Source organism: Staurois parvus, unplaced genomic scaffold (genome assembly GCF_062004578.1).
Source record: "Staurois parvus isolate SC_StPar_1 unplaced genomic scaffold, SC_StPar_1.0 ptg000398l, whole genome shotgun sequence".
Lineage (NCBI taxonomy): Eukaryota > Metazoa > Chordata > Amphibia > Anura > Ranidae > Staurois > Staurois parvus.
In genome coordinates, this window is record NW_028318194.1 from 188,242 (window position 1) to 202,767 (window position 14,526).

The 14,526-nt window shown below is 45.9% G+C and overlaps 1 protein-coding gene across 1 annotated transcript in view; it reads right to left on the reverse strand.

Annotated features, from left to right (window-relative positions):
* The window catches only part of LOC149455316 (pepsin A-like), a 33,626-nt gene extending 20,521 nt beyond the window's left edge, over positions 1-13,105 (reverse strand). Inside the window, exons 1-5 of the mRNA XM_089686468.1 lie at positions 13,053-13,105; positions 11,399-11,498; positions 9,053-9,170; positions 7,780-7,898; positions 6,829-7,025 (exon numbers count right to left, since the gene is read on the reverse strand). Coding sequence (XP_089542594.1) covers positions 6,829-7,025; positions 7,780-7,898; positions 9,053-9,170; positions 11,399-11,498; positions 13,053-13,105 — 587 coding nt within the window. The remainder of the gene's footprint in view (positions 1-6,828; positions 7,026-7,779; positions 7,899-9,052; positions 9,171-11,398; positions 11,499-13,052) is intronic.
* Between the last annotated feature and the right edge of the window lie 1,421 nt (positions 13,106-14,526).

A 14,526-nucleotide genomic window follows, 5' to 3' on the forward strand; every position in this document is an offset into this window, starting at 1 on the left:
CGCCCTGCGCTGCCATTGGTGCCCAGCGGGTGGCCGCGGCTTCTACTGCGCATGCGCGAACTCGAACGCCGCGGCCGGCCCGGAACCAGTGCTCGAGTCCCTGCGCCGGGCGGCATACTGCGCCTGCGCCGGGACCAACGCGGCGGGGATCGAGGGGATCCCTGACAGCCGCCATCTTTAGGAGTACGTGCATGACGGCTGGCTCCACATCTGTCTCCCTCCTGAACCACGCTCCCTACCACTGAGACGTGGACGGTACAGGCACCAGTGACAGCCGTTCCACACGGTGTTTCTACACCACAATACCCTACATGCTTTTATTACTCTACTGCCATGTGAGTGTTCCTACTTTTATTATATATTAAAGTGGTCTGCTGCACTTAGAGGCGCTTCTTCTTCTCGCCTTTCCTACACAGAGTCTGCTACAGTACTGCATGGAGCTTGCCCTAAGTTCCACACGGACCCCCCTATCCAAGTCACCCGGACTACTAAATACTACTAGACTTTTCGGACTTTGGTCCAGATTTGCGCTGATTATCATTACTTCTGTTGCAAACCTTGATTTCTGTAGGAAAGTCCTGGTTTCTTTCTTGGATACACAGAATATAACTGGATAGAACATTTATAGGGAAAGTTGATCCAGGGAATATCCGATTATTGATCCAGGGAATATCCGATTGCCTCTCGGGGGATCAGGAAGGAATGTTTCCTCTGCAGGAGGAGATTGGAGCGCGCTTTGCTGGGTTTTTTGCCTTCGTCTGGATCAGCTGTGGGTGTAGGATTAGAACTTTTTTTCTATGATTGAACAGGATGGACTTTTGTCTTTTTTCAGCCAGACTAACTATGTAACTATGTGCCAAGTTTGCAAATGCGTGCCAAAACCCAGGGGCAGAGACTTATAAAGACCCTGATGACCCAGGATGGCCGCCAGGGGTCACAAGGATGCAGCATAGCCAACTGGCACTCGGCACCGCCCCATGACCGAGGAAGCCACAGAGAAACCACGTTTCCACTGCCTTCCTCTCCAGGCTGTGGTAGCACTCATATAAGCGCCACCTACAGTTTAATAAACAGAGTGCACTTGCCTACAAGCTCCTCTCCCACCCTCACTCCCCATCCCCCAGTACAAAGCCCCCCTCCTCCTACAACTCCCATTGTACAAAGGCTCCTCTCCCACCCTTATCTCCCAGTACAGAGCTCCCTCCTTCTCCTACAACCCCCCCCCCCCCACCTTGTACACAGCTACAAATCCAACCCCCCCCCCCCGTAGAGTGCTCCCTCCTCCTCCGAAAAAAAACCCCCTTGTACAGAGCTCCATTTCCACCCCACCCCCTAGTAGAGAGCTCCCTCCTCCTCTTACAACCCCCCCCCCACCTTGTACAGTGCTCCATTTCCACCCCCCCCAGTAAAGGGCTCCTCCCTCCTCCTACAACCCCCCCCCCCACACACACACACACATGCCCTGTGCAGAGCTCCTCTCTCCTCCCACATCCCCTCCCAGCACCAAGCTCCTCTCCCCCCCCATACCCTAGTCCAGAGCCCCCTAGAAAGTTCTGGAACATAGGGGTGGAGAAAGGCAAATGGGCAGCAAGAACATCTATGGTGCTGCCACGATTTCTTCAAGCCACACCCGAACACATGAGCAGGGCAGAGGAATACATTTTACCATGCAAAACAAATGGAGTACAAATCCACGTAAAACTGGTATATCATTTCTAAAAATTGTGCTGCACCAATGCGCCTGGAATTCTGATAGTATAAGATGTGACACAGGTGAATGGGTGCAAGAGAATGGTGTGCGGATGTAAAGGGTTGTCTGTGTTCGTGTACATTGCAGGAATGCACACAATATTGAGTACCACAAAAATGCCCCCTAAGGCAGGAGTAACAAATTATAATTGAAGGAGGTCCGCTTACTAAAACTTTCTTCCAGCCAAAGTCTCTCTAACATATCATAAAAATAGGCCAATCACATCCATAGATCAAGTAAAAAAGAATAACACCTCCTTACATCAGGTGTCCTCATCAGATTGGATGACCATATCCCCCCTGATGTATTATACATGGAGATCATATCCCCCCTTATGTATTATACATGGAGATCATATCCCCCCCTTATGTATTATACATGGAGATCATATCCCCCCTTATGTATTATACATGGAGATCATATCCCCCTTATGTATTATACATGGTGATCATATCCCCCCCTTATGTATTATACATGGAGATCATATCCCCCCCTTATATATTATACATGGAGATCATATCCCCCCTTATGTATTATACATGGAGATCATATCCCCCTTATGTATTATACATGGAGATCATATCCCCCTTATGTATTATACATGGAGATCATATCCCCCCTTATGTATTATACATGGAGATCATATCCCCCTTATGTATTATACATGGAGATCATATCCCCCCTTATGTATTATACATGGAGATCATATCCCCCCTTATGTATTATACATGGTGATCATATCCCCCCCTTATGTATTATACATGGAGATCATATCCCCCCCTTATGTATTATACATGGAGATCATATCCCCCCTTATGTATTATACATGGAGATCATATCCCCCCTTATGTATTATACATGGAGATCATATCCCCCCTTATGTATTATACATAGAGATCATATCCCCCCGTATGTATCATACATGGTGATCATATCCCCCCCTTATGTATTATACATGGAGATCATATCCCCCCTTATGTATTATACATGGAGATCATATCCCCCCTTATGTATTATACATGGAGATCATATCCCCCCTTATGTATTATACATGGAGATCATATCCCCCCTTATGTATTATACATGGAGATCATATCCCCCCTTATGTATTATACATGGAGATCATATCCCCCTTATGTATTATACATGGAGATCATATCCCCCCTTATGTATTATACATGGAGATCATATCCCCCCTTATGTATTATACATGGTGATCATATCCCCCCTTATGTATTATACATGGAGATCATATCCCCCCCTTATGTATTATACATGGTGATCATATCCCCCCCTTATGTATTATACATGGAGATCATATCCCCCCTTATGTATTATACATGGAGATCATATCCCCCCTTATGTATTATACATGGAGATCATATCCCCTCTTATGTATTATACATGGAGATCATATCCCCCCTTATGTATTATACATGGTGATCATATCCCCCCCTTATGTATTATACATGGAGATCATATCACCCCTTATGTATTATACATGGAGATCATATCCCCCTTATGTATTATACAAGGTGATCATATCCCCCTTATGTATTATACATGGAGATCATATCCCCCTTATGTATTATACATGGAGATCATATCCCCCTTATGTATTATACATGGAGATCATATCCCCCCTTATGTATTATACATGGAGATCATATCCCCCCTTATGTATTATACATGGAGATCATATCCCCCCTTATGTATTATACATGGAGATCATATCCCCCCTTATGTATTATACATGGAGATCATATCCCCCTTATGTATTATACATGGAGATCATATCCCCCCTTATGTATTATACATGGAGATCATATCCCCCCCTTATGTATTATACATGGAGATCATATCCCCACTTATGTATTATACATGGAGATCATATCCCCCTTATGTATTATACATGGAGATCATATCCCCCCCTTATGTATTATACATGGAGATCATATCCCCCCCTTATGTATTATACATGGAGATCATATCCCCCCCTTATGTATTATACATGGAGATCATATCCCCCCTTATGTATTATACATGGTGATCATATCCCCCCCTTATGTATTATACATGGAGATCATATCCCCCCCTTATGTATTATACATGGAGATCATATCCCCCGTTAATCTCCTCTTCTCAGTAGAGAATACATTCAGTTCCTCTAATCTTTCCTCATAGCTGATCTCCTCCATGCCTCGTATCAGTTTGGTTGCCCTTCTCTGTACTTTCTCCAGTTCCCCAATGTTCTTTTTGTGAATTGGAGTCCAAACCTTAACTGCATATTCCAGATGAGGTCTTACTAATGATTTGTACTGGGGGGGGGGGGTGTATCTCTCCCTCTGGAGTCTATACCTCGCCGTATACAAGAGAGGATTTTGCTCGCTTTAGAACCCGCAGCTTGGCATTGCATGCCATTATTAAGCTTGTGATCTACCAGATCCCCAGATCCTTCTCCACCCTTGACCCCCCCCCCCCAGTTGTACCCCCCCCCCCCAGTATGTATGATGCATGCATATTCTTAGCCCCCAAGTGCAGAACCTTACATTTGTCAATATTAAACTGATTGGCCCCATAGTTGTCCAATTAAGTGGAGAAGAGGGGTGAAGAAAAGACAACTTAAGAGAGAGGACCCAGAAGTCCTTTCTCCTCTTACATACCTGAGGGAACATTGGCCTATAGTCTCTCTTTTGGCATGTACTCTACTGAAGTCACTTTAATGGAGCTTTGCATGATAATTAGATCCACCAAAATCATCAATGCAATGGTAACCAGAACCAATATCTCCACACTGACCAGAATCACCACCACTATCTTGATGCTAACCAGAACCACCACCACCATCTCCTTTTTGAACAGAACCACAGAGCCATCTTGTTGTGGGCCTTTTGAATTATGTCTCAAAAACATGACTTTATCAAGACATAACATTATATGACAAGCAGCTCAGTATAGCCGGATGCTAAGAGTTAATTTTGTCTTGGTTGAACCCTCAAGGATTCTAGTTAAGAAATGGATAGAATGGGGGAAGTGAGACTTTTCCAAGACAATAAGACTGTTGGACTGTCAACAAGTACTATTTGTATATTGAGGTTGAGAAGAATGCATATACAAAAAAAGTCAAACAGATAGCCAGATAGGACTTCGACTTTCAAACATTTTAACAATAATGAGACGGGAACTCAACTGGTTGAAAGCTTACCCAAACCTTGCAGAGTGTGATGAACCAACAGACCTCTGAAACTATCACAATATACTATTGTCCACCAAGGGTGAAAGCATTAACAGTTGTTTACCATGATTCCAATACAAGAGCCAGGCAAACAGAGAGTTTTTCCCTACACATAGAAAATGTTGGTTCTAAAACAAAGAAGTGAAATTCAGGACATTTAAGTCTAAAAATTGACTGTATATAATTACAAAGATATACTACAAAAACATATTATAAATGAGATGTTATAGATTTTACACACCACTAAATATTCAGCAATGGGAACTATATATCACTAACTTGAGTATTGAGATGATGGGAAGTAAGATGTATTATAAACTAGCATTAGTTACATGTCTTATCAGGAAACAAACAGGATGGTATTTCAAGAAGGAATAACTGAATATACACCTATATTCCATGGTCCCTATTTAGAATATTATAGGTATGATCACTTATATCTGGAAAAAGACGTATATTTGATCCCTGAAATAACCTTAAGATTCCACCCGAGGTATGAGTCATCTCAAATACTCAAATTGTTCTATGATACATGACCGCCACCTGGCGGGCAGGTGAGAAATAGCTTATGTACACACATTTCTCAACTAGCCAATCAAGAAGCCTGGTGGGAAGGTATCTTAGAACAATGGATTAGTTGGTATAAAAGCCCTTGTACCTTTAAGAAAAAAAAAACCTCATCAAGAAAAAACTCATCAAAAGAAAAGACCTCAGCAAAAGAAAACCTGACTGAAGAAAGACCTGATTCTGAATAACTACTCTTCCATACTTTCAAACTTCCTAAAACTTTACTAAATTTCTAAACCTCTATCCTTATAACTTCCTACATTCTCCCATACTAAATATCTATCACTTGCCCTATAATATCATTTCTAAAGGCGTTCCACTGCCAGCTAAATCCACGGGAGAGTTGCCTAGTCTGAATGCCGGGTGCGGTGAGATTGTTTATTTGATTTTGTATCACCTATTTTCTCTGTTGTGTGGAATCATAAAATTACCTTAGTGTATCACAACAATATTGGGTAGTTAGATATATGTAGAGAGATCCTGTTTTACTGTTAAAAATTGTTTGTTGCCATATTATAATTTTTTTTTTTCCATATTTCATAATTTATTGAATATTAATAATCAGAGTATAATATATCAAGGGCTAGCTTCTTGCAATCCTATGGCCACGGCTTGTGAGAATATAACCTTTGAGATACTCGAAATTATTAATTATTAATAAATTTAATAAATAATCAGATCATTTAAAAATTGTGATATTGATGTAATTAGTTAGAAACCTTATTATTGTGTCTTACATTGGTAGGATATATTTTTGATTGTGTGTACCAATATTCATTTATCACCAGTCTTTTGCGTTTTGTGTTAATATATATATAATTTTTGTACATAAATAAATTTTTATATTTATCTATTATAAGGCAAATTTTGTGTGTATGGTACGAAATCATATTGGCTAAAAGAATTCAAGGTATAATAATAAGTGGTGATCAAATTATCAAGGTGTCCAAATTATTGGTTTACTAAATATTTGCCGTATTTTAACGGCTGGAGGCACTGTAATATTTCATCTAAGGGAAAGGGACACGCCCTTTATAAATAATATATATCCTTACATAAACCACCACAATCTGAACTCTGACCAGAACTACCACCATCTCCATGTTGATTTTGCCAGTCAGGCTAACACAATACTTGGAACAGATTCAGATTTTGGTTCATCAAAGGCCATGTGATTACTTTAAACATCTAATGGGTGAGTTTCACCCACTAAAAAAATTCATTGCCCAAAAGTCCTTTTTGGTTTTGAAGAACAGACTGTGACCCTTGCACTTACCTGCTGAGATAAACAGAGAAGATATCTTCTGGAATTAATTCTTCACTCCACATGTTATCGAACACAGGAGGTGTCCCAGACACTGAAAGACTGGGATACCCCAACCCCAAGATTCCATCAAAGTGGGAGTAGAAGAGGAAAATGGACTCTGTCTCAGTTAGAACCAGAGCTTGTTTCTGAACTGCAATATTTGCCACCTTGTAGAGGAGAGAAAGTGTTAGATGTGATATGTCAGAAATGGTAAAACACAGAATCTGGAACACTCACAGCAGATGACTGTGTATAAATAATACCCTGGTCAGAGGGACAAACAACCATCATGAAATGGTCCACCTAGAACTGGCCACACAACCAGACTTCACGTAACCCCCTAAGGCTGACCTTGCAACATTCACTACACCTGAATACTGAACAATAATGGTGCTGTCCTGTCCACATGCTTCACAAGAGGCAGAAGAACGTGGTGTCTGTATCTCACAGAGGGCTGAAGGGTTAGGATAAACTGTTTAAAATGCTGTTATCAGTTTCCAGAATTATAATGAGAGAGCCATTGCCATAGGGCATTGTCTGCTACAGGAAAAAGGAAAAAAGAGACTTCTCTAAATATCTCTTATAGTCTTCAATGTGCCCAGAGAAAGGGTACTAGACCCACACACCATCCTCCTTGTATGCTCAAGACCCCACCAACACACAGAGGGGTTCCTGGTACTGATACCAACAATAATACTCACTCTATTAATACAACAGACTTTGCCATGAAAATCTCTACCTGCAGATAATCATCTACTGATGATGCTTCATCTAGCACACACGGCAGGAAGCCTGGAGACCAAAATGGTCAAAGCATGGAAGAAGAAGGATCCCAAAGAGGACCTTTGCCCCTATTGCTTTATATCATTGTGAAGGTTCAGCGCTCATAACCCATAAAGTGTTACATTTAGATGCTCCTACCTGCACCGTGTCGTATGCCAGATCACCACTTATACTGCCTGTGCCATAGGAGATGGAGACTGTCTGACTGGAAGGTTGAAAGCTGGAGGAAATGTGAGGATTAAACCTATGATGATTTGCTGGAGGGAAAAAGACAAAACATTTATATACACAGCTTGTCATCAGCGCAATTTATTGCAGTATGACGGGTCACTTACCATAACAAATGACTTATTTTTAAAAAAGAACAATGGCTTTAGTTTAGCGAACTGAAACTTTTAGAAATATATATGTAGCTCCCTCCTAAAGTAGAGTAGGCTGCTAGGTAACTGTAGTTCAGCTCCTCTTTAATCAGTGGATTGCTTTGGTCTGCTCAGTGTCTCAAGGCTGATGCTCTTGATTGCTTCCCCTGTATTCTATAGGATTCTAGAATTATAGTGGGAGAAGGACAGAGGAGGCAGCCTGAATATTTATGGGTCTCCAGCCAATCTCTGGGGGGGGTGCCCAGAAGGTGGCGGAAAAGCTCATAAATAGACTGAGGCCTGGGGCAGAAGAGCAGAGTTCCAGGGTCCAGTCCTGCAGAAGGAGACTTCTTTGTAGGGGCTCTGCCCTGGGGAAAATGTCTGGAAGGATCTGTCCGGAAAACACTGAGGTAGGTTTAGCTGAGGTGGCTATTTGGAAGCTTATGTCCAGGGATCAAGTTGGGACTAGAGAGAGCCAGGAGGAGGTTGGTGGGAAGGAGTTCAGCTGTCCTTAGGTGGTGTGAGTCTACATCTCCCTCACTAGGAAGAGCCTGGAGGATATCTGCAGGTGACAACTAATGATCCTGTGGCTGAGTGGATAAGCAACCCCATTGCTAAGGAGTCAGTAACTGTGTGTAGCTTTTAGAGTCTGGATGAACTACTAGTCACTATCAACATAGGGATCCTGAGGGACTTTCACTCTTTTGTGTACTGTTCAGCTTAGGAGTCCTCTAGTTGTCCAGGTCTACAGTGTTTTGGGGGGTATCCCATCCTCTCCCTATTCCAGTTCATTGTTCTCAATATAAATCCTAAAAGAATGCCTAGACTATTTTTGAGCCAGTAGAAGAATGAAGATGCTGTGTACCTGGCTGTGTTTGCACTAAGTGGAGGAAATAGGACTGTATTCACCTACGGGGGTGCACTACATATAGTTTATACACATCACAGACTGACTGGCATGGCAAGCAGAAGAAGAAACCAGCAAATGTCCCCAGAAGATAAAGGAACCCCCCACCTACATTTCCATATCTGGTGTCACCAGACAGACTTACTGCAAGCTGCACTGGAGCAGGAGACAGAGGGCACCCACAGATTGGCAGATCCCGTGTCAAACACAACCGAGAAGTCTTGGGGTGGAGTTCCAATGGAAATGGTGCCAAAGTATTCATTCTGTTGATCAGAGAAAAAGAGAGAATGATACAAAGAATATCATGAGTCAAACATTGGATTATTTTCATGTCTGTTATCCTGTAAATCAGCGGTTCTCAACCTGGGGGTCGAACGACCATTTCCCAGGGGTCGCCTAAGACCATCTGAAAACACATATTTCCGATGGTCTTAGGAACCGAGACGCCGCTCCTCCGTCTCAGGCGATGTGTGGGCGGGATGATACGCTGCTCCTGTCACCTGGCCACACCTCCGGGATCGCTCAGCAGCTCCGCCTCCTCGCCGCTGATTGGCCACCGGAACTGTAGCTCAGGAGAGGCACCCAGGCGGCCAATCACCGGCGAGGAGGTGGAGCTTGGAGAGGAGGAGCCGAGCGGCAGCGCGCGGAGATCTAAGAAGATCGAGGGAGCTGCCGGAGCGAGTGAAGAGGAGAGCGGCCAGAGAAGGAAGACAGCTGACAGGTAAGTGAGAGAGCGAGCCCAGGCTGGAGCAGGGGTCAGCAAGGTAAGTATCATTGGTGTCAGTGGGAGGAATAGTGCCCCATCATTTGTGTCACTAATACCAACGATGGGGCACTATTCCTCCCCCCACTGACACCAACGATGGGGCACTATTCCTCCCCCCACTGACACCAACGATGGGGCACTATTCCTCCCCCCACTGACACCAACAATGGGGCACTATTCCTCCCCCCACTGACACCAACGATGGGGCACTATTCCTCCCCCCACTGACACCAACGATGGGGCACTATTCCTCCCCCCACTGACACCAACGATGGGGCACTATTCCTCCCCCCACTGACACCAACGATGGGGCACTATTTCCCCCCCCCTGACCCCAATGATGGGGCACTATTCTCCCCTCCACCACACTGACATCAATGATGGGGCACTATTCCTCCCACTGACACCAATGATGGGGCACTATTCATCCCCCCACTGACACCAACGATGGGACACTATTTCCCCCTCCCCCGACCCCAATGATGGGGCACTATTCTCCCCTCCACCACACTGACATCAATGATGGGGCACTATTCCTCCCACTGACACCAATGATGGGGCACTATTCCTCCCACTGACACCAATGATGTGGCACTATTCCTCCCACTGACATCAATGATGGGGCACTATTCCTCCCACTGACACCAACGATGGGGCACTATTCCTCCCACTGACACCAACGATGGGGCACTATTCCTCCCACTGACACCAACGATGGGGCACTATTCCTCCCACTGACACCAACGATGGGGCACTATTCCTCCCACTGACACCAACGATGGGGCACTATTCCTCCCACTGACACCAGTGATGGGGCACTATTCCTCCCACTGACACCAGTGATGGGGCACTATTCCTCCCACTGACACCAGTGATGGGGCACTATTCCTCCCACTGATACCAACGATGGGGCACTATGCATCCCACTGACATCAGTGATGGGGCACTATTCCTCCCACTGATACCAACGATGGGGCACTATTCCTCCCACTGACACCAATGATGGGGCACTATTCCCCCCACTGATACCAATGATGGGGCACTATTCCTCCCACTGACACCAATGATGGGACACTATTCCTCCCACTGACACCAATGATGGGGCACTATTCCTCCCACTGACACCAATGATGGGGCACTATTCCCCCCACTGATACCAATGATGGGGCACTATTCATCCCACTGACATCAGTGATGGGGCACTATTCCTCCCACTGACATCAGTGATGGGGCACTACTCCTTCCACTGACACCAATGATGTGGCACTATTCCTCCCACTGACACCGATGATGGGGCACTATTCCTCCCACTGATACCAATGATGGGGCACTATTCCTCCCACTGACACCGATGATGGGGCACTATTCCTCCCACTGACATCAATGATGGGGCACTACTCCTTCCACTGACACCAATGATGGGGCACTACTCCTCCCACTGACATCAATGATGGGGCACTACTCCTTCCACTGACACCAATGATGGGGCACTACTCCTCCCACTGCAAAATTACAGTTATGAAGTAGCAACGAAAATAATTTTATGGTTGGGGGTCACCACAACATGAGGAACTGTATTAAGGGGTCGCGGCATTAGAAAGGTTGAGAACCACTGCTGTAAATATGCGAATAATGGAGAATGGGTTGTCAGGTTCCTCATTGTCCTCCAGGAAACCTGTTATTAGTTCCAAATGGATGGACACAAAAGGTAAACCCACCACTCACATCCATATAGTTCACCAAAGGCTCCCTGGCTGCGAAATATTGGAGAAGTCCATGTTCCTGCAATGTCCTCCTGATGGATTTCATTCTGGTCAGAGGGACCCTGAAATGGAGAGAAGGAGATCCACTTCAAGAGAAAGCAGAGAGAACCAGATATTATTGTGTTAATGGTCTTTACAATGCCAACATTAGAGTGTAAGCTCCTCTGGCACAGAGACTGATGGGACTGTGGGGGAGGGGACATTAGAGTGTAAGCTCCTCTGGCACAGAGACTGATGGGACTGTGGGGGAGGGGACATTAGAGTGTAAGCTCCTCTGCTACAGAGACTGATGGGACTGTGGGGGAGGGGACATTAGAGTGTAAGCTCCTCTGGTACAGAGACTGATGGGACTGTGGGGGAGGGGACTTTAGAGCGTAAGCTCCTCTGGCACAGAGACTGATGGGACTGTGGGGGAGGGGACATTAGAGCGTAAGCTCCTCTGGCACAGAGACTGATGTGACTGTGGGGGAGGGGACATTAGAGTGTCAGCTCCTCTGGTACAGAGACTGATGTGACTGTGGGGGAGGGGACATTAGAGTGTAAGCTCCTCTGGCACAGAGACTGATGGGACTGTGGGGGAGGGGACATTAGAGTGTAAGCTCCTCTGGCACAGAGACTGATGGGACTGTGGGGGAGGGGACATTAGAGTGTAAGCTCCTCTGCTACAGAGACTGATGGGACTGTGGGGGAGGGGACATTAGAGTGTAAGCTCCTCTGGTACAGAGACTGATGGGACTGTGGGGGAGGGGACCTTAGAGCGTAAGCTCCTCTGGCACAGAGACTGATGGGACTGTGGGGGAGGGGACATTAGAGCGTAAGCTCCTCTGGTACAGAGACTGATGTGACTGTGGGGGAGGGGACATTAGAGCGTAAGCTCCTCTGGTACAGAGACTGATGGGACTGTGGGGGAGGGGACATTAGAGTGTAAGCTCCTCTGGTACAGAGACTGATGTGACTGTGGGGGAGGGGACATTAGAGCGTAAGCTCCTCTGGTACAGAGACTGATGTGACTGTGGGGGAGGGGACATTAGAGCGTCAGCTCCTCTGGTACAGAGACTGATGTGACTGTGGGGGAGGGGACATTAGAGCGTAAGCTCCTCTGGTACAGAGACTGATGTGACTGTGGGGGAGGGGACATTAGAGTGTAAGCTCCTCTGGTACAGAGACTGATGTGACTGTGGGGGAGGGGACATTAGAGTGTCAGCTCCTCTGGTACAGAGACTGATGTGACTGTGGGGGAGGGGACATTAGAGCGTCAGCTCCTCTGGTACAGAGACTGATGTGACTGTGGGGGAGGGGACATTAGAGCGTAAGCTCCTCTGGTACAGAGACTGATGTGACTGCCTCAGTGATCTCTGTACAGCGCTGCGGTATATGTCAGAGCTATATAAATGTATAATAATAGTGTGTTGGGGGTTTGGGAGTGCCAGCTCCTCTGTATAATCCTGCTGTACACATCATATTGATATAGAAAGCCTGTATATATTGAGAAGCGTGTTCTGATCCAATGTTCCAGTGTGAGCCTATAAATACAATTCTAATAATGATTTGATGAATGCATTCTAAAGACTAGAGAGCTGATAATCAGAACAGGTTCTGGAACTTGTAGTACTTACCTGACCACAGCCTGAGACAGAGCGGCAGTTAGAAGAAGTAGAAGTAATCTCATGGTGTCTGGTGTGTGAGATGGAAGAATGAGGTGGGTGACGACCTTGGCTGCAGGTTATAAATGTTCTTGTTTGCTGTACGCTGGGTACATAGACTCACCCTTTCTCTGCTCTTACCTGAAAATGTTTGTAATGATCCTTCTAATTCCAATAACGATAAAACAAAATTGATCGAGATTGATCTGTGATGTGATAATAATTGTGTGTAGGGGGATGGGGGGTGATTATCACATGATACAAAGATCTTCAACACTTGGACAATACCCCATTATTAGGGATGATGAATCCACCAGGGTTTGATTCATGTGGGGGGGGGGGGACAAGCTCAACATTGAATCTGCTATTGAAGTCAGTGCAGCCTATGGGGGTGGATCTTTGGAGGATAGATGGAGAACCCCACATATAGGGGATGGAGGAGCTCAGCTATAGGGGATGGAGGAGCTCAGTTATGGGGGATAGAGGAGCTCAGTTATGGGGGATGGAGGAGCTCAGTTAAGGGGGATGGAGGAGCTCAGTTATGGGGGATAGAGGAGCTCAGTTATGGGGGATAGAGGAGCTCAGCTATAGGGGATGGAGGAGCTCAGTTATAGGGGATGGAGGAGCTCAGTTATGGGGGATAGAGGAGCTCAGTTATGGGGGATGGAGGAGCTCAGTTAAGGGGGATGGAGGAGCTCAGTTATGGGGGATAGAGGAGCTCAGTTATGGGGGATGGAGGAGCTCAGTTATGGGGGATAGAGGAGCTCAGCTATAGGGGATAGAGGAGCTCAGTTATAGGGGATGGAGGAGCTCAGTTATGGGGGATAGAGGAGCTCAGTTATGGGGGATGGAGGAGATCAGTTATGGGGGATGAAGGAACACAGTTATGGGGGATGGAGGAGCTCAGTTATGAGGGATGGAGGAGCTCAGCTATAGGGGATGGAGGAGCTCAGTTATGGGGGATAGAGGAGCTCAGTTATGGGGGATAGAGGAGCTCAGTTATGGGGGATAGAGGAGCTCAGCTATAGGGGATGGAGGAGCTCAGTTATAGGGGATGGAGGAGCTCAGTTATGGGGGATAGAGGAGCTCAGCTATAGGGGATAGAGGAGCTCAGTTATGGGGGATGGAGGAGCTCAGTTATGGGGGATGGAGGAGCTCAGTTAAGGGGGATGGAGGAGCTCAGTTATGGGGGATGGAGGAGCTCAGTTATGAGGGATGGAGGAGCTCAGCTATGGGGGATGGAGGAGCTCAGTTATGGGGGATACAGGAGCTCAGTTATGGGGGATAGAGGAGCTCAGCTATGGGGGATGGAGGCGCTCAGTTATGGGGGATAGAGGAGCTCAGTTATGGGGGATATAGGAACACAGCTATGGTAGATGGAGGAGCTCAGTTATGGGGGATAGAGGAGCTCAGCTATGGGGGATGGAGGAGTTCAGTTATGGGGATG